This window comes from Haliotis rufescens, unplaced genomic scaffold (genome assembly GCF_023055435.1).
Source record: "Haliotis rufescens isolate VD_foot unplaced genomic scaffold, xgHalRufe1.0.p SCAF_8, whole genome shotgun sequence".
NCBI classification, from domain to species: Eukaryota; Metazoa; Mollusca; class Gastropoda; order Lepetellida; family Haliotidae; genus Haliotis; species Haliotis rufescens.
Window position 1 is genome coordinate 44,797,481 of NW_025964372.1, and position 19,356 is coordinate 44,816,836.

At 41.8% G+C, this 19,356-nt stretch overlaps 1 protein-coding gene across 1 annotated transcript; it reads right to left on the reverse strand.

Moving 5' to 3' along the window:
• Positions 1-499: 499 nt before the first annotated feature.
• LOC124143597 lies at positions 500-19,095 on the reverse strand. The gene is made up of 4 exons (XM_046512623.2): positions 18,948-19,095; positions 6,458-6,612; positions 2,288-2,350; positions 500-1,114 (listed from the first exon to the last, which is right to left on the reverse strand). Exons 1-4 carry the CDS (start codon positions 18,992-18,994, stop codon positions 1,002-1,004), a joined length of 378 nt encoding a protein of 125 aa, XP_046368579.2. The 5' UTR covers positions 18,995-19,095; the 3' UTR covers positions 500-1,001.
• Between the last annotated feature and the right edge of the window lie 261 nt (positions 19,096-19,356).

Here is a 19,356-nt window from a genome sequence, read left to right on the forward strand (position 1 = left end):
ACCTCCACCCAACACCCACACACACTCTCTCTCTCTCTCTCACTCTCTCTCACTCACAGTCACACCTCCACCCAACACCCACACACACACTCTCTCTCTCTCTCTCACTCACAGTCACACCTCCACCCAACACCCACACCCACTCTCTCTCTCTCTCACTCACAGTCACACCTCCACCCAACACCCACACACTCTATCTCTCACACTCAAACTCTATTTTATTCAAATATTTTCGTAATCTCCTAGTCCTTCTTTACTCCCAGCATATCACTCTTTAATTAGATTCACTGCGTTAACAGTTTTCTTTCCCAAACAAATCGACATCTCTCTCAAAAATGTTCAACAAAGGTAGACATCACAACCATGAAATCAAATAAAGACGGCGATCACACACTGGTATTCAAACACAACTGTCTGATTTCAATATCAATACTCCCAGGCAACTACACAGAAAAACAGTTACAAATTATGGATGTTAAAAATGTGAACACGAAACACATTGACAAAACGTCACATCTTTATTGGCCCTCCCGACTTTACCAGCGGCGCATGAATTATTACAGAGGCAGAACGAGTTTAAATTGCACAATACTTTATATTACAAAGTCATACATTATGAGGGCATTGTCAAGAAAGGCGCGTTCATTATAAAGCACTTTCCCTTTGATGATTGTAATAATTCGCCAGGTTAGAGCGGTTTATATCTAACAGTAAGCCAAACAAAAGTCTTCATTCATCTTCCTACAACAACGCCCACACAGATTAATCCATAGACATTATTCAAAGAGCAAAAAATATTTATTCCAAAACATTGATTCATATCAAAATGGCATTTTCCCCATATACAGATTCGTCCGTCCGGACCATGCAGAAAGCTTTTCCATGTCACTCAAGACGGCCTTCTCTGGACTACAAGTGTGCACCGCTAACTTAGGGCCTGAAATAACGTGTCAAAATGCAAGCGATCTCATATTGAAACTTCATCCGGTACATCCGGGCACTTATTTGCCAAACCTCAGACTGGGCATGCGCATGTTGGGTTCAGCCTGGCGCTGTTTCAGACCCGAAAGTAGAGCGGCAAGATTGCTGACCAGCATTTTCTGTCGTTTGGCCACTGAAATTAGAAAGAATTCAATGAGCATTCAGCGACTAGGGGCTTTATAATACACGGAAGAAGGCCACATATGTTCTGCGCTGGTCGTGATGCTTGTTGTATTCATAACAACGTTAGAGAACAATACTAGGACAAAGTTTGTTGTGAGATACAGATGTAATAAGTGCCGGATGGGGCTCAATCACCCAAAAGTACAAGCATTGTACTTTCTTAAGAAAGTCTTAAACCCAAATACAACGTTTGTTACATTTGACCACTTTTCTGAAAAGGAATTGTGCATTCATACATGGGAGCCATGCGATGCCAATTTAAACTCATCAGGGGGGCACGGGTGGCCCAGTCGTGTAAGGCGCCGCGATTCGCTGTGCAGAGTTGCGTCCCTTGGGCACGCCAGAAACCTATGATCGTGGGTTCGAATCCCGGTTCGCCCCAATTATGTTTCTAGGTTTGTCAGCACCATACCCGTGCTCGTGGGTTTCACCGAAGTGGTAAACGTCTGAGACCTGCATCACTTCGGGCTTTCCTCCCACATTAAGCTGACACGCCGTGATATAACTGGAATACTGTTAAAAGCGGCGTTAAACCCAACTCACTCACTCACTCACTTAAACTCATCAGAGAGGTTCACAAAGTACGTGATCTAGCCGACCAGGACCAACTTGCACAAAGCAATCTTATCCCTAAGATGTTTGTAACTCCCATACTTTAACATAGGCTTACAATAGTCTTTTCGCTAAGATCGCGTTGTGCAAGTGGGTCCTGGTGTCGGATTTCCATTTTTGTGGAAGCATCGGTGGGTGAGATCCCTGTCTTTGACTCTAAGAGTGTGGGTTCCACCTCAAGAAGTACAATGGTTTGTATTTTACTAAAAAAGTGTTATTCAAAATATACCATGTGTTGAAGATGTGTCGACCGTTCTCTTTAAGTCATGTCCCGATTGGCTTGAAGTCATCACGAGGAGTACATCAAGATTACATTCTATAACGGTGTTATCTTAATGTTGAAGGAAAGTCCAAAGTGTGTAGATGTTTAAAATTATAGTGAAACCCGCAAGCAGTGGTGTGGCGCCCCCAAACTAAGGTCCTTACAAGGGGCGACCACGACCTCACAGCCACCAAGTGTAGAACGTCAACACAACACGGATGAGACAATAACAACAAATCGTACACTTACTTGGTTCTTCAACTTCCTCCGCATCCCGAAACCTCAAGTTCTTAAGAAGCATCTTTGATATGTCTACAACAAAGAAGCGCGGATAAGATAATGTAAGACCGTAAATAGTATTCCAACCCTGAAAGCTACACCCTAGCAGAGTATCAGAATCTCATCATGGCTTCAGTGAATGTTTGTTTGTTTGCTGTTTAACGCCGCGCTCAGCAATATTCCAGCTACATGACGGCGGGCTGTATGTGGACCAAGCCATCCAGTGATTGACATCATGAGCATCGATCTACGCCCTCTGTAATTGAGGGCAACATACTGCTACACTTAGGGAACCCCAGGCAAGACAAACAAAAGCAGTCGTCGAGGGGTTTAAAATATAGAAACGACATATTCTTGACCACAAAGACACGGGTACCCACTCACTGCTGGGTGAACAGAGGCACATTTCGAACAAAGTCACTTGCCTAAGGAGACACCACATGTGTAACATGTGCTTCAGTGTGGGGCAGGACCGAAGCCCTAGAAACCCTCAGGGGTCAAGCTGCTGGACGTGGTCACCCATCCAACTACTCTCCGAGACCGACGTTGCTGAACTTCACCTAATTTGTGATCTGTGAGCTGTGCATTGGACCACGTGCCACCCTTTATTGTGGACATTGAACCGCCGCAATGAGGACGCGACAGAACTGAATATCCTTCAATCACGACTTAGTTCTGTCAGTATTGTCCCGTCAGCCAAGAGTATCGAACGTACAAATACAATCACACAAAATCAGCCAGACCCAACATTGAGATCACACAATCTCCGTTTACGCCGACGACACTTGTTCGAGAAACAAGCCACCATGCCCTACCCTTAATACCCACCATGCCCTACCCTAATACCCACCATGCCCTACCCTTAATACCCACCATGCCCTACCCTTAATACCACCATGCCCTACCCTCAATACCCACCATGCCCTACCCTTAATACCCACCATGCCCTAACCTTAATACCCACCATGCCCTACCCTTCATACCCACAATGCCCTACCCTTAATACCCACCATGCCCTACCCTTAATACCCACCATGCCCCACCCTAATACCCACTATGCCCTATCCTAAATACCCACCATGCCCTATTCTTAATACCCACCATGCCCTACCCTTCATACCCACCATGCCCTACCCTTAATACCCACCACGCCCTATTCTTAATACCCACCATGCCCTACCATTCATACCCACCGTGCCCTACCCTTAATACCCACCACGCCCTATTCTTAATACCCACCATGCCCTACCCTTCATACCCACCATGCCCTACCCTTAATACCCACCATGCCCTATCCTTAATACCCACCATGCCCTACCCTTCATACCCACCATGCCCTACCCTTAATACCCACCATGCCCTATCCTTTGGATGATAACCACAATCTGAGGTCGAAACCACGAAACAGTTGCCCTTAGAAGAAGAAAAGCTCACTGTCTAATCTCGTTAAAAGGCATAATCTCTCTTAAAGGGTTAAATCATGAACCATGTAATTGTCCTATCCACCACACGCTTATAATTAAGGATGATTTGTCGCTTTTATCTGCAATATATGAGTTTCAATAAGAAAAAGAATGGTGAAAATGGACAGATTGGACGACACATAGGGACTGTCCGCTTAATACCCCAGGGAGGAACCAAACTTTGAAAATTTGATTTTCAAAATAACCCCTATAAATGGATTAAAACACGATACTACACACCAACAGTTTAATCTTTGAGTGTAAGGTAGAATTTTACCGAACCGACTCACAGGTGAAAGGTGAATAGATGAAATATGTTATAGTTTCAAACTTATCATTGTGAACTCATGCCTACATCACTTTGCGTGTCTTTTGGGATACTGATGTTGGTCTGTACAACGGATTAAGCACATAATGCTTGTCCCGGAAATTGCTGTCGAGATTGCGAGAATGTCCCTCACAGGATTCCATACACTTCTGAGAGAGTTGAAGATTAAGTTTAGGTGAGGTCAGATGGGATGGCTTTTAAGATTATCTCACGTATATACCCGTGTGTGTGTGTGTGTGTGTGTGTGTGTGTGTGTGTGTGTGTGTGTGTGTGTGTGTGTGTGTGTGTGTGTGTGTGTGTGTGTATACTAATTCCTAGTCGGTCCTTTTATTATCGGCTCAACGCCGAACGTCAGGCATGGTAACAACAAGTACCAGATCTTAACGTCGTTTGGTATGAATCGGCAAGGGATCGAACCACAGACCTTCCGCTCTCCGGGCCGACGCTTTATCAAGTAGACCACGGGGCTTGTGCCTAGACGTTAAGGGAATATGAGCATGTCATAACAGCCGATCTATGAAGTACGATTCCTCACATGGGTACAATGTTTCCAGCCTAATTCTGGTGTCCCCCGTCGTGATATTGTTGGCATTTTGATAAAAGCGACGTGCAATCATACTTACTAGTTCTCTATGACTACTGTCACTCTCGGGGCATGAAAAGGTGAATTGTGATCAACGAAGCGGTAAGTTGAATCTGTTTAATGGCGAAAGGTATCACATGCAACCAGTGATCGAGAGTATGAGCACCGATTCATATAATCGGTGATGGCCCTTAATTGATAAATAGCTGGACCTAATGACGCACCCATATCCTATACCCTCTGTTGAGATGAATTTAAAAATATTTAAGTATTGAGCGGGATATTTATGATTTGTTTAACACACGCCCTTAACCAAATGTAACAAATGTCGATGCATTATATTCAGGTTTTTGTTTTATTCCAACCGAGTCCGGTAATGTAACGGGAGCATTCAAAATAAGTGGCCTGAGGGAAGATATCCCCAAAATGTCCTTTAGAAAAAACTTTCTTTATTACTTGACCGCCTCCGTGGTCTAATGGTAGAGCGTCCGCCCGGAGAGCGGAAGGTCCGGGGTTCTATCCCCGGCCGCGTCATACCAAAAGACGTTAAAAGATGGTACTTGTTGTTACCCTGTCTGGCGCTCGGCATTAAGGGGCTTAAACAAGGACTGGTCGGCTCGGAGTCAGTATACTGTCTCTGAGTGGGGTATTCATGTTAAACTGCGGCATTGTATCTCATTGGGCTAGCACTATAAATCGGCATCAGCCCGGACTAGTACAAGCACGTCGCTATATAAGTGCAATAATCTTGGACGGGACGTTAAACCCCATTTCACCCCCACCTAACCGTCTTTATTACTTTATGTTTCTTTCCTTTAACTGACACTCCTTTTAAGAAATCATAAAATTGGATCCTTTCCTTATGACATCCACTATCGCCCTGTTCAAAGCGACGTTATCACCAATGCATTCACTCACAATGAGAGTCTTTTGAAACTGTACAGTAGTTGGGTAAGGGGAATATTCCCGCTATATCTCGGCAGGGGTACACAATACTGCCAGCATTGCACTCTGAGGGGACATGAAGTCAGGGCCCGTTTGCACGAAGCGGTCGTAGCAGTCTGTCAGAATTAACAACGTCAATGCCTTTCGTGTTGTTGCACTGGGCAATGTTCCATATTGCAGCAATATGACAGCAATCTAAAACAATCAGATCTGGGACCCATTCCACAAAGCGATCTTAGCGCTACGACTGTCCTAAGCCTATGTTTAAGTATGGAGTTACGATCATCTTACCGCTAAGATCGCTTTGTGGAAGAGGGCCCTGGTCCAGAAATGCATCAACCAAGTCGGCGAGTCTGACCAACCGATTCCGCTTGTCGCTTCCTATGTTTGTTTGTTTGATGCTTAACATCGCACTCAGAAATAGTCCAGCTATATAACGGTGGTCTTTAAATCATCGAGTCTGGACCAGACAATCCAGTGATTGACATCATGAGCATTGATCATCGCTATTGTGATACGATGACATGCATCAACCAAGTCAGCGAGCCTGACCACCGATCCCGTTAGTGGCCCCTTACGACAAGCATAGTCGCCTGTTACGGCAAGCATAGGTTGCTGAAGACCTATTCTACCCCGGATCTTCACGGGTCCGCTTCTTACGATAATCGTGGGATGCTGAGACCATTTATTACCCGAATATTTCGGGGTTCATTGCAAGTACTGCTAAGGTCGCATTGTGTGTATGCCCGTGCCTCCTGTGAGACGAGCTACAGGATACCAACTGCTTTCGTTTGAAATGGAACCTCTAAGACTCTACTCACCGTCGCGCAAGTTCCGTTTGTCTTGTAAGCCAATGACACTTAAGTCTCCAGTTTCGTCGCTAGGCAACACTGCCGACGTCACAAGGCACGTGGATGCAATGAAGACAATGAAAGACAGAAGGAGTTGGCTGACTCGTGGGTTCATCGTAGCTGATCTGAAAATATAGCACAGACAACTGTCGTTAGTTCTCAATCGGCGCGACCGCCTCCGTGGTCTAGTGGTGGAACGTCCGCCCGGAGAGCGGAAGGTACGTGGTTCGATTCCCGGCCGCGTCATACCAAAAGACGTTAAAAGATGGTACTTGTTGTTATCCTGTCTGACGCTCGACATTGAGGGGCTAAAACAAAGACTGGTCGGCTCGGAGTCAGTATACTGTGTCTGAGTGGGGTATTCATGTTAAACTGCGGCATGGTATCTCACTGAGCTAGCACTATAAATCGGCATCAGTACGGAGTAGTACAAGCACACACACACACACACACACGCACACACGCACACACGCTCGCACGCACGCAAGTGCATGGACGTCGTTATATAAGTGCAAAAATCTTGGACGCGACGTTAAACCCAATTTCACCTAACTCACCTCACCTCAATCGGCGCGTGATTATCCCGACTAAACACCCGATCGTTAAACTCGTTTTGTGCTTATATCTAGTTAACACTCGTGTTCAAACTCGACATGTATTTATCTCGACTTACCAGCCGATGGTTAAACTCGACATGTATGTATCTCGACTGAACACCCGGTGGTCAAACCAAACATGTGTTTATCTCGACTGAACTCCGAGGGTCAAACTCGAAATGTATTTATCTGGACTTAAATGTCCCTAGGGTCAAACGCGACATGTATGTATCTCGACAGAGCTCCCGGTGGCCAAACAAAGCATGTGCTTAACGATATTTAACCACAATTTGGTCCTGTTCTAAATAACGCCCGGTGCTCGATTTCCGTACCTCGAGATATAAACCCGATGGTCCACAAATAGGGCTGGAGTGGTGTCTTTGTTTGCTTGTTGTTTAATGACGCATTCAGCAACATTGCAGGTACACGGAGGCAGTTTGTAAATAATCGAGTATGTACCAGACATTCCAGTGACTGACAGCATGAGCAACGATCCACACAATTAAGCCCTCGCCAAATGTCAAACAAGCTACATGACTGACCAATCAGAAAGTCCGAATTGATACAGGAGCCGCCATTTTGTTCGACAACTTTAAGCCTGGTTCACTTTCATTGAAGTGGTCGATGTTTTAAACATATATTTGACAATATCATCCAGAAACATCTGCATCTCCGGAAATGCAACATGATTTATTATTGGAAGTATACACATATTTTTTATAAATTCCAATACATGTTCAAGCTGTCAAAATTAGGAGATAAACATTATGTGGTATTGTGGGTATTTTCATTCGAAACCAAGGGCGTTAGTCTAAGGTTTCAAATGTCAAAATCTCTGGGCATCGAATACTCACCAAAAACTCAAATCTGAGAACACAGAATGCTTATTGACATTATAAAGTTATCAGTCGTTTTAGGAAGAACGTCTTCTCACAGCTGGGGGACAGGCATGACGTCACTCTTGAATGTTATAACGTTACCCTGGATACGAAGACGGCATAGTAGATTGTATGACGTCACATGCTTCTGTGACAAATGAACTGCCTGATTAGTAAATGAGGAAAAAGAACAACTATATCGAAGTTGTTCTGATAAATGTTGATAAAACGTAAAATTTAATTAACGTTGTATCCATTTCGCCAAGCCCATGGCTCGATTTTCAAATTTGGGATTGAGAAAAAAATATATGATTATCAAGAAAAGTATTCATACGCAGTGAAACGTCATGCGCACTCAAGGAGATGTCGGGCCTTCGAATCATATTTAATCACGTTTTACAACCAATCAAATTGAAGCAAATACTCCCATTCGTGTTACAATGTTAAGCTCGTTAATAACGTTCATTTAAATGGTTTCATTCACAGCATTCTCAATGAGGTTAATAATCAGGATTCGCTTCTTTTCCGGACTCATCCTGTTAACGAGCATTTTATTGCCATACTCTATTACATCTCTATCCTGTTATGATAAATACAACGAACGCCCTCGCCACCGAATCTCAGTTTCGAAAGTGACGTCACCATCTTAACCTCTCATATTACTTAATAATAATTAATTAAATAAAGCGACAAAATCCAATAGAAATCTGAAAACAGAAGAGTCGATTGTGGGATTCCGACTATATTATGAGCATGTGTTCATGAATCACTATCAAATAGTGATGTCCCAGGTGTTCGCGAAAAGGTGAGCGTATCCTCCCCCATCCTTGACACCCGTCACACAGCAGAGACTTCATCTCGCACTTTTTTTAAATTATTTACATTATTTATTTTGCACAGAATTTCTCTCGCACATTATTTATTATTTACATTATTTATTTAGCACAGAATTTATTTCGCACATTATTTATTATTTACATTATTTATTTAGCACAGAATTACTCTCGCACTTTATTTATTATTTACGTTATTTATTTAGCACAGAATTTAGTTCGCACATTATTTATTATTTACATTATTTATTTAGAAAAGAGTTTCTCTCGCACATTGTTTATTATTTACAGAATGTATCTCGCTCATGACTCATTTGAACGGCAATTTTAGCAGCATATACTTTTAATAGAATAGCGACTCAATGACCTGGATAATACAGCATGTGAACCACCTTTACTGCGTGGCACTGGTGTCACTTCCAGGGACCTTAGGGGGCACGGGTGGCCCAGTCGTCTAAGGCGCCGCGATTCGCTGTGCAGAGTTGCGTCCCTTGGGCACGCCAGAAACATATGATTGTGGGTTCGAATCCCGGTTCGCCCCGATTATGTTTCTAGGTTTGTCAGCACCATACCCGTGCTCGTGGGTTTCACCGAAGTGATGAACGTCTGAGACCTGCATCACTTCGGGCTTTCCTCCCACATTAAGCTGACACGCAGCGATATAACTGGAATACTGTTAAAAGCGGTGTTACGACGTAAATTGTAATAAAAAGGTAAATTGTAATACTTGCAGCAAATTGTAATAATTTTCACGTAAATTGTAAACACCACGGTAGTAAGGTTATTACAATTTACGAAAAAAGTTATTACATTTTACCGCAAGTTGAGATCATTACAATTTACGTCAATTTTTATTACAATTTGCCTATTACAATTTACGTCGAATATTATTACAATTTACGTTGTTATTACAATTTACGTCAAAATTATTACAATTTGCTGCAAGTATTACAATTTACCTTTTTATTACAATTTACGTCGTAACAAGCGGCGTTAAACCCAACCCACTCACTCACTCACTCACTCACTCACTCACTCACTCACTCACTCCAGGGACCTTAACAAGGAGAGCCGACCTACTTGGCTTCTTTGAAGGTTTAGCCCTCAGTATCGGACACGAATATGTTATTCGTTGTGTGAAAGGTTTTTTTTTCTTGATTCTAAATACTCAGCGCCCAAAAAGCAGCAAGTGCGAGTAACGATGCTAATTGTGACGATATTTGTGAACAAAGAGTAAATGAACCTTTAAGCTCTACATCTCTCGATCCATTTCCAAACTCTTCTTTATCTGTTTCATTGCATGTAACAAAACTCAGGGAATATTCCGCCCCACTTAAATCGTGTCTCTGTTTCATTGAACATCAGTCTTTTTATTACATCATGGAAAATAGAAGTTTGTCAGGTTAATTTCGGAAAACCATTCATTATAAAAATGAGTGAAGCGCACGCATTGATGTGAAATGGCAAAGTTAATAAGGCCACACGAAGTGGTGAAAAATATATAGAAATTTTATTGAATCTGACATCGCTTAATCAATTAGGAACGTATTGCATACAATTCCGCTAGTTACACATGTCGCTCTGGTATTCACGATCGTGGCAACTGGAGCCCATCGTTAATCACAACAACCTTAACTCGTATATGAACACCAGACCATTCATCCTCCATGTGAGTAATGATGGCCCGATGTTGTTTGGAAAGATGATCATTTTCCCAAATAAAAAAACATGGGAGTACTTTTTCTTGGCACTAATGCTATTGATCAAGACAAATTGAACGACCACTTAACGTGAAGGATTATAGAGGTGAGGTTAGGTGAAATTTAGTTTAACGTCGCGTCCAAGATTATTGCAGTTATATAGTGACGTGCACGTGTGTGTGTGTGTGTGGCTGCTTGTACTAGTCCGGACTGATGCCGATTTATAGTGCTAGCCCACTGAGATACCATGCCGCAGTTTAACATGAATACCCCACTGAGACACTGTATACTGACTCCGAGCCGACCAGTCCTTGTTTTAGCCCCTTAATGCCGAGCGCCAGACAGGGTAACAACAAGTACCATCTTTTAACGTCTCTTGGTATGACCTTCCACTCTATGGGTGGACGCTCTACCTATAGACCACGGAGGCGGTTGTGGTAGTATAGAAATACGAAGCGATCAATTGTGCTAATGTTCTTTATCAACGTAAACGTTTGGTGGATCTCTTCAACAGGGACATACTCCGCGCTTGGCATTAGGAAAAATACATAACACATTTGTCATAAAATACATAATTATATACTGAGTACTTTAAAACGGTTATAATACCGTGTTCGACGTAATAAGCGCCCCGCTCTAATAAGCGCCCACGGTGATATTTACTAATATATTGGCTTGTGAACAATCCCAATTAGCACCCCTTCCAATTGATCAATGTACAAAAGACTTTTTTATTCGCGTATAATACGCACTCGTGTGTTATATCACCCTTAATTATGGGCAATTTAATTCTGGAAAAATATATCTGTCGTATATGAACATTTCAGGCTGTCAGCATAAACCACGAAATGTTTTTTCACCAACATAACATTCTTATAAGAGCCCCCTATTTCTAATTTTGAGAGTGCCCTGGGCGCTTATTACGTAGAGTGCGGTAATGCATATTTACATATACACCACACCACGGTATGCACAAGGCGATACAGTGTAAACATATGTACAATGTATTATATACTATTCAAGAAGGTAAAGATCACATTTACACATAGTCAAGTCAAACGATTTGGTGTCCCTTAACTTCTTGTTAGAAGTATACTTGATGTATATAGCTAAGGGGGATCAGGCAACAGCAGTTATTACTGGGGTTAATGAGGGGCGGTGGGGTAGCCTAGTGGTTAAAGCGTTCGCTCGTCACGCCGAAGACCCGGGTTCGAGTCCCGACGTGGGTACAATGTGTGAAGCCCATTTCCGGTGTCCCCCGCCGTGATATTGCTGGAATATTGCTAAAAGCGGCGTAAAACCATACTCACTCACTGGGGGTAATGCAGAGAAAATGTATGCTTGTTAAGTATGGATCCACTCGAACTACGGATAACACGATACATGGGCCGCGGATGTTGAGGTTATGAGGTCTTACTGCAGTTCGATTACAGTAACCTACGGTTATAACGAACACGCTTATAACGAACAGACGGATATAACGAACTTACTTTTTTGGTCCCGACTATTTGATGTAGTTATGATGTATGTATGATTATAACGAACTACGGTTATAACGAACTAAACTTAGTAGTCCCCTTGAGTTCGTTTCACCGTATTTTTCTTGAATGATTATAAGTGAGTGAATTTGGTTTAACGCCGCTTTGCACAGTATTCCAGTAACATCACGACGTGTCAGCTTGATGTAGGACAGCCCGAAGCGAAGCTGGTCTTAGACTTTACCATTTGAGTGAAATCCATGAGCTGGAGTGAGTGAGTGAGTGAGTGAGTTAAAATTTTAAGTCACATCGGCAATATTTCAGCCATATCGTGACTATCAATAGTTCAATATAATACATACACACTCTCTCAAAAAAGGAAACGCAACCCCTTTATTTGCAAGATGTTTATCGCAATATTCAAGTTATTATAACACATTTATTATTGAAGACAACAATATGAAATTTGGCATGGTGGCAGTACAGTTATGCAAGTTTAAGACCAGACTTCGACAGTTCTCTCACTAAGATTGACTTGACGCAAGGGGGCGTCTTTCTCAGTACCTCGTATGAACGCCACGAGCTGCAATCACAGCATTACACCTCCTAGGAACAGAACGGATTAGACGCCGGATTCTTTCCTGAGGGATTGCTGTCCACTCCTCCTGCAGTGCAACGGCTAGTGCATCCAACGTCTGCGGCGGCGGTGTACGTGCACGTACTCGTCGGTCCAGATAATCCCAAAGATGTTCGATTGGGTTGATGTCTGGTGATCGGGAGAGCCATGGTAACACGTTGACGTTAGAATTCTGGAGAAAATTCACTGTTGCATGAGCAGTGTATGGCCGGGCGTTGTCGTGTTGATAGAGCTCCCTCTGTTGCTCGATAATCAGCAGAAGATGAGGCTGTAAGACATCATTGATATAGCGCTGGGCTGTCAAATTGCCACGAATGATCACCAAGTCTGATCTTTGGTTGTAAGACATGGCTCCCCACATCATGACGCTCCCTCCTCCAAATCTGTCGACCTGCCGAACACAGTTCGGGGCAAAACGTTCGTTTCCTCTTCTATAGACACGCTGTCTTCCGTCACGGCGTTGTAAGAGAAAACGTGATTCGTCACTAAACCAGACGCGCCTCCAGTTTCTGAGGGTCCATATCCGAACGTTGGTGCACCACCTGAGTCGTTGGCGTCGATGTTCGTGGCGTAAAACAGGTCCAATGAGTGGTCGTCTTGCACGTAGACCGGCCTCTCGTAGGCGGTTCCTAATTGTTTGTGCGGACACTCTTCTCAAACCTGGCACCTGTGTTGCAGTGACGGTAGGTGTGGCTAGCCGATTACGTAGGTGGGTGACCCGGATGATTCGATCCTGAGGTGGTGTGGTAACCCTTGGCCTACCACTTCTGGGGCGATCTTCAGTTGCATGAAACTTGGTGTATCGGCTCCAAAGTCGGGAAATCGTTGTTTTATTAACATTGAGGTGCCGGGCAACGTTTCCAAAGCTTTGTCCGGCCTCAATACGACCAATGGCGATATTTCGATCTGCAGCACTCCACCGTGGCATATTCGACCTTGTCTTTCGGTGAAAATGATAGAGTGAATCGCTAATCAACACGTGCTTTTATAAACCCATACTTCTACTGCTCTTTCCATGAATTGCACGTGCATGAGGCTTTTGGCATGGGCCACATGAAAATTTTGCTCACTATGATAAAAGTAACAATAAAATGCCCTTGTTCACGAATATTGGTGTGTTTGGGCGCTTACGTTAATAAACAGTGTACATGGTATAAGTGCATATCAGAAAAATTGTATTTCAATATTTTTCTTCTTGGGGTTATCTCACATTTTCAGACTGGGGTTGCGTTTCTTTTTTGAGAGAGTGTATATTGAAACGTTTGTAAAAAACTGCCAACGAGGGACAGTAAAACAACTAGACGTATCACAGCAATAATTTTAAAACTAGTATGTAATAATAAAATCAAGAGCACTATACATAACATTACATTATAAAAAAACGGGCTATAGAGCGCCAGCAACTGAAGGTAGATCACCATACTAGGGACCATGGGGACTTACAGTACCTTTGCTACCTGCATGGACCCTAGCAGGATTTACATCATCCCTTCAGTCGCTGGCGATTGTACATAATTTTAGCTACAATTAAAATGACAGAAATTCTACGTTTAAAAGCGTAGTAAATGTAAATATTCTGTGAATGACAGGGACTTACGATACCCTCTCAGGGGGACAATAATTTTACAGTACTTTAACCCCCTTCGAGGATACTGCCACCCATGAGCTGGAAATACCTCAAAGCTGGTCTTAGACTTTACCATTTGACGGAAATTCATGAGCTGGATATACCTCAAAGCTGGTCTTAGACTTTACCATTTGAGTGAAATTCATGAGCTGGATTTACCTCAAAGTTTGTCTTAGACTTTACCATTTGAGTGAAATTCATGAGCTGGATATTCCTCAAAGCTGGTCTTAAACTTTACCGTTTGAGTGAAATTCATGAGCTGGATATACCTCAAAGCTGGTCTTAGACTTTACCATTTAAGGGAAATTCATGAGCTGGAAATATCTCAAAGCCGATCTTAGACTTTACCTTTTGAGTGAAATTTATGAGCTGGATATAACTCAAAGCTGGTCTTAAACTTTACCATTTGAGTGAAATTCATGAGCTTGAAATACCTCAAAGCTGGTCTTAGACTTTACCATTTGAGTGAAATTCATGAGCTGGATATACCTCAAAGCTGGTCTTAGACTTTACCTTTTGAGTGAAATTCATGAGCTTGATATAACTCAAAGCTGGTCTTAAACTTTACCATTTGAGTGAAATTCATGAGCTGGAAATACCTCAAAGCTGGTCTTAGACTTTACCATTTGAGTGAAATTCATGAGCTGGATATACCTCAAAGCTGGTCTTAGACTTTACCTTTTGAGTGAAATTCATGAGCTGGATATACCTCAAAGCTGGTCTTAGACTTTACCATTTGAGTGAAATTCATGATCTGGAAATACCCCAAAGCTGGTCTTAGACTTTACCATTTGAGTGAAATTCATGAGCTGGATATACCTCAAAGCTGGTCTTAGACTTTACCATTTAAGGGAATTTCATGAGCTGTAAAATACCTCAAAGCCGGTCTTAGACTTTACCTTTTGAGTGAAATTCATGAGCTGGAGATACCTCAAAGCTGGTCTTAAACTTTACCATTTGAGTGAAATTCATGAGCTGGAAATACCTCAAAGCTGGTCTTAAACTTTACCATTTGAGTGAAATTCATGAGCTGGATATACCTCAAAGCTGGTCTTAGACTTTACCATTTGAGGGAAATTCATGAGCTGGATATACCTCAAAGCTGGTCTTAGACTGTACCATTTGAGTGAAATTCATGAGCTGGATATACCTCAAAGCTGGTCTTAGACTTTACCATTTGAGTGAAATTCATGAGCTGGATATACCTCAAAGCTGGTCTAACTTGGAAAGTAAGATCTCCTTATGTATATTCAAAGTCTCTTCCGGTTTCCAACTTGATTGACTCGGGTGCCCGAATATCTAACGCTCAGTCATACTTCAAGCAAATGAATTTCAATGGTGAACTGGATTATTAGAACAGAGATTCTCTTTCTTTTACTACCGGTTATTCAAACTCATAACACTGTACTGGAAATATGAATTTTGTCAAAATGTCAATCAACACCTTTTTATAGGCTTCCAGTGGTTTGCAATATTCGTGACGGATCGGCTGTACTCACTCCAAGCTTAGCACATGGCGTTAGCATGATCTGGTTAGTCTCCCGCCTTTAGCTACATCCAGGGCACTGTATCCACACTAACACATCCAACGTCAGGATATCGTGACTAGTCAGTGTCCTCTATATGTACTTACAACATATATAATTATACAAATGATTATAAAAGACTCTTTATTATAATGGTTGAAATGTTTGACATGTTTGACATTGGTATAAATCGTATCCTGTATTTATGTTCTGTAAACAGTTTATACTTGATTATTCTTTTACAAAATGGCTTACTTATATTGAAATACAGAAACCGGAATTGATTATGAAAGAAAATATAATGGAACTCCTTCATGGCAATTGTCTTTTGACTACTGTTTCACTTGCTTCTCTGCTTCTCTGCATCATACATGTGTAGGATGCAGTCCTTAAAACTATCTGGAGGTAAAGGAGCATCTTAGATATTTAACAAAATGAGGTCGATGTACATATTTCACTGAGATGCAAACGAAAACATCTTTTCCAGCTATATAACGGAACAGCACAGACCCGTCCCTTTATCAACATTTATTATTTCATTTTCTTAGATAACCCATTGATTCCGTAATCCCACTCAGAGCCTTGTCACATTAACACTGTCCAAACAGCGAATTGACTTATACCCATGCACAACATTTACTAATGTAAGTACTTTTACACATGTGTAACTATACATACGTGCGTGTAAATGTACTATGCGTTCACAAGAAAAGCATCCTAGGTGTGTAAATAAAGTATGTAATTTGTGGTAGGCACACATATTCGTCAGTCAGTCACAGCAACATGTGTTTGATTTAATTTGTACATAAAGTTTTCACTCCTTGAAAACAAAAGAAAACACTGTCCGCTCAACTCTGTATATACATGTACGCATACAAGTTGGCAACTGTTGACAATTTGTTTGGTGTTGGCAAACGAACAGATATTAATTAGATCATCCTCTTACGTTGACATAAACGTTCACATTGCAACATATACACACAGTACAAATTTACATTTACATTTGCACCTGCTCCAGACATGATGCAACTTTGCTCCTGGTGTAAATATACACTCATGAGTAAACGCGTTCTCTGCGGCGTGACCACGAGGCTACCCGACCGCCCAAACATTATCACGAACATGTGTTTATGAGTAACTGTCAAATAATCATGATAGATATAGATATTTTAATAGTATTTCTGTGAAGACGATATTTGAGTTTTCTTATCAAATAAATTATCTTTGAAGTATTTTTATAATGGTATCTATAAAACAAGACAATTTGCCACTGGAAAACCACTAACGTATAACACCCACGTGCTTTTCAAAGCTGATTTAGGGGCGGTCGGGTAGCCTATTGGTTCGCTTGTCACGCTGAAGACCCGGGTTCGATTCCCGACATGGGTACAATGTGTGAAGCCCATTTCTGGTGTCCCCGGCCGTGATATTGGTGGAATATTGCTAAAAGCAGGGTAAAACCATACTCACTCACTCACTCACTCAAAGCTGAATTCTTTTCCGTTGAAATATAGATGTAGACTTCGAGAGTTTTCTTTGCGAGTAAATTGAACAGATTTAGTCTACCGCTTCTAGACCCCGTTGTCCAAGGCTGTTATGTTTCGTGTTATCCAACATTAATAAACGCTCTGTGAACGTCATACGGTGCTAATCGTTGTGTGCTGCTAGCTAGGATTAATTCTAAACGCCTATACAAGTGTGATGATGATGGACATATTTGACACTGGGAGGACAATCACTTATCGCCCCGTCCCTGGTCCTCAGACACTAATATCGGTCAGGTAATTTCGAATTGTTGATGTGATAATTAAGAGATCATTACTCATGACGTATCTACGTATATTGACGAACACATTGTATACAGAACACCGTTCGCATCTCACCTTAACACAACGTTTAATTCCGGCCCATTTACCACATTTTCAATAGACGTTATTAAAAGCTCCATAATAATCCGCACACGGAGAGACATACTACTGGCTCCAGAAAATGTATCCCCAAAACCTTGTCGCAAAGATTAACTTAATCCCTAATACAACCAAGGAAGGACTTTGTTTATATTCACAGAACGTATTTGTGACACGTGGAATTAATACCATGCAGATTCGCAAAAACTCAAAGGATTTGCCTCTATTTTGCAGTTTCAGAAAATGAAAGCGACAAAACGTTTCCAAAAACGCAAGAAATATCTGCAAAAAGCAACATCGATTTACGATTCAAAACTGTATCATGAGTATGTGTTAATGAATCATAATTATCAAATGGTAATGACTCCAGAAGTTCGCGAAAAGGTGAGCGCACCCCGCCCCGCCAGGTCCAGTTATGTGAAAACAATTGATTTCCCAAATGTGTATACCACTATCTCTAACGACAAACCTAATTCCTGGATCCATGGGGAATTTGACAGAAAACGTAGTGGCCATAGATCTAGTTGTAACTCCATATTCAGGGTTCCGGACAATTTGTCAAAAATGAAAACAAATGTCATCCGAGGTTTACTGAGAAAACAATACGTGAATGCTGAACTTCCACATAGGTAACAGCTCTGTGAACTTTAGGTGTAGGACATTTGAAATAAGTAGGCTTCCTAAGAGGCCCGAATTGTACTCCCCTTCTGTTGATCCCTTCACTTTACGCATACGAGTAAAAATTTCTTCTCTGATATGAAAATCAAACATGTGAATTTGTCCAAAATGTGTAACGTAAGCTTCAGGGATATCGATGCTCTAATATCTTCAATAACTGTCAAATAGCCTGTTCCCTTACATTGATATATCCCCGAAGTAGAATGAAAAAGAGCAGTGACACCGCCTCATTTGTTTCATGTTCAGATCTATGCATAAATAAGAGTGACAAAAAGCTCCCCATAAGACTGTATGACACGAGGGATGACTTCAACTTTCCAATAGTAAACTTTCCCCTAATGGCGATCACCTTTCCATCAGCTCCAGTGCCTTCTATCCATTTTGATAAAAAGCAAAAACGTACAAACAAGTACAATGTAAGTCGAAGACTATACTTTCAAAGAAAAACGAACAAAAATAGCTACGACTATTAGAATGGTTATCAATACCAAAGGGCAATAGCTGATGAAAGGCTTACAGTATATCTGACCTATCAAGCCGAATTCACAAAATAGCAATAGGAAACGGAATGTGATTAGTAACCATAGGTTGTCCCCTTACCTTCTGATGTTGATGACGCTGGCTGTCTTCTGAGAGGGCACGAACATTGAGCACAGGCTATTTATACCAATTTATACCAACGTCGCTCGAAGCCTACGCCCAGTTATATTCATTGTCACCTATTGTTCCAGGGATGCAGGAGCGAGGCTGGACATGATGGAGTAGCTAGATGGGTGGGGGAGTAGCTGGGAGGATGACGGAGCTTGTCGATTGTCGCGCGCATACAGGAAATCTCCCGATTAACTTTGTAATGCCTTCTCTCGGAACATCAATGTTATAATTGCTACTGTGAAATCAACTCGATATTTTGTTTCAATTAACCAAATGGTCAAAACAATCATAGATCGTTTTATTTACTCGTTTTATTTACTTTGGATGCTAAATATAACCAGATTCATGGATTCTCTCC

Excerpts from the sequence above, each read along its gene's own strand:
- LOC124143597 (XM_046512623.2), bottom strand. The coding sequence starts at position 18,994 with ATGTTCGTGCCCTCTCAGAAGACAGCCAGCGTCATCAACATCAGAAG. Across the intron at positions 6,613-18,947 it reads AGCGTCATCAACATCAGAAG|ATCAGCTACGATGAACCCAC; the intron begins GTAAGGGGACAA and ends CTATATTTTCAG. Across the intron at positions 1,115-2,287 it reads GGAGGAAGTTGAAGAACCAA|TGGCCAAACGACAGAAAATG; the intron begins GTAAGTGTACGA and ends TTCTAATTTCAG.